We start from the raw sequence: 1709 nt of genomic DNA, 5'->3' as shown, positions 1-1709 counted from the left end.
CTTTTGATAAACCATCTTTAGGATGATTTCTATGCCACTTTTTATGATTCTTTGCATTTGGATTATAATTGTATCTATTCTTCAAGATATTCTCCTCCTTTTTCATTGAATTCCATTCCATCTTGTTAAAACCCTTCTCAGTATTAAACTTGTGAAAGGAATTCAAAAGAACAGGTTCTGATCTCTTTATATTCGCTCTCTCCTCCACCCAATCACATCGTTGATGATTTTCCTTGTATTGATCATAGACTTTCAACTCTTCAGTAAAATTCTTCTCCAACCGATGAGCACCTCCCGAATATGATAAATTATTTGATGATTTGATTTTGTATTTGGCGCAACCTCCGTGATAGGATGAATCGCTGGTCTTTTCTACACGTGGTGTTTGATATTTGACTTTACCACTTCTTGCCAATCCTCCATACATTATTGCCATTGTTGTTTGTTGGTGTGGCTACTGTCGTGTTGTTTGTTGTGTTTTTTTTTTTTAGAGTTAAAAATAAATTAAACTTCTTTCGAGTTCAAGGTCGAAACATGTTGTAAAGAAAAATAACAAATTACAGAGTCAAAGTGAAAATTGTGTGAATTAGTGGCCCTTAATTTCTGAAATATCAACTCTTATGGTTGCATTTCAATTTAGAATATTTTAAGATATGGGACAACTTATTTTCTTAGTGATATCAATTGTTTCATTTCACTGATATATTTAACTCCTTCATCACTAATTAAATTGTTACCAATATCGAGTGATATCAACTGTTTCATTTCACTTATATGTTTGGCTCCTTCATCACCAATTTCATTGTAATATACACAAAGTGATGTTGCACTTATGTATTTGGCTCCTTTTGTCAAATTTTCTGATAATCTTAAGAAATGTGATATCGATTCCCACAAAAAGAAAAACGGATTGGCTTGTTTCATAGCTACTTTTTTCGCTCAGAATTAGACATGTTACATTGCAAATTAATAAAAACAAGATTGAGAACAAGTAATTATACTAATGGGTAAGGTCCCGAGATTATTTAAGCATAGTAGTAGTTAAACCTTGATAAGCAAGACCTATTCTACTTTGATAATGCTTTCTAGATCTGGAACCTGGCATCCAATAACCTGCTGTTTTAATAATAACTTCTGAAATTCCTTTAGAAGTGAGTTTAGTAGCTGCACCAATTCTTGCACTGTGGCCAGAAGTATGAAAGACACCAATAGAAGACATAGCAGTCTTAATAATATTAGAAAGGTCAATTGTATCTAGGTACAAATCGTCTGCCCATGAGAATAATGGTGAGTCAGGAGACTTGAAGTGAGAGACCATCTTCATATATCTATTAAGTATAAAGGATGGACAGTATTTCTTTTCACCACAGTAAGGTTCGATTGGGGTTGGATCGTCAATCATGAAAAAATCAGTTTTGTGGCCTGATAGATCAAATGTAAACCAATTTTTCTTTGGATCATTTGGTTTCACAGAAGACCAAGAGAGATCGCAAAGATCACCAGGTCTTGCTAGAAGTCTGAAACCAATAACCAGTACAGCAGTGGTTAAATTATAGGTATATTCATCATGTGATGAAATCGAATCAATATATGATTTAATATCATAAGAGGAGAAACCATTACGTTTGAGTTTAGAACGATCCACAATATAGGCTTTAGTAAGACCTTTCTTAACTCTTGAAAAACTACTAGCTACATTGAGTTGCCAA

At 33.4% G+C, this 1709-nt stretch overlaps 2 protein-coding genes across 2 annotated transcripts; both read right to left on the bottom strand.

The window, feature by feature from the left end:
• Positions 1-12: 12 nt before the first annotated feature.
• Positions 13-436, bottom strand: NAEGRDRAFT_77003 (uncharacterized protein; the record flags this gene model as incomplete). Its single annotated transcript, XM_002668042.1, has 1 exon — positions 13-436. A coding segment is annotated over one exon (424 nt), but the record flags the coding sequence as incomplete, so codon positions are not given.
• A 585-nt stretch (positions 437-1021) lies between these two features.
• Positions 1022-1653, bottom strand: NAEGRDRAFT_77002 (uncharacterized protein; the record flags this gene model as incomplete). Its single annotated transcript, XM_002668041.1, has 1 exon — positions 1022-1653. A coding segment is annotated over one exon (630 nt), but the record flags the coding sequence as incomplete, so codon positions are not given.
• Positions 1654-1709: the final 56 nt, after the last annotated feature.

Source organism: Naegleria gruberi (genome assembly GCF_000004985.1).
Source record: "Naegleria gruberi genomic scaffold NAEGRscaffold_815, whole genome shotgun sequence".
Classification (NCBI taxonomy): domain Eukaryota; phylum Heterolobosea; class Eutetramitea; order Acrasida; family Naegleriidae; genus Naegleria; species Naegleria gruberi.
The sequence above is the reverse complement of the archived record's forward strand: the minus strand, read 5'-3'. Positions and strand labels throughout refer to the sequence as shown.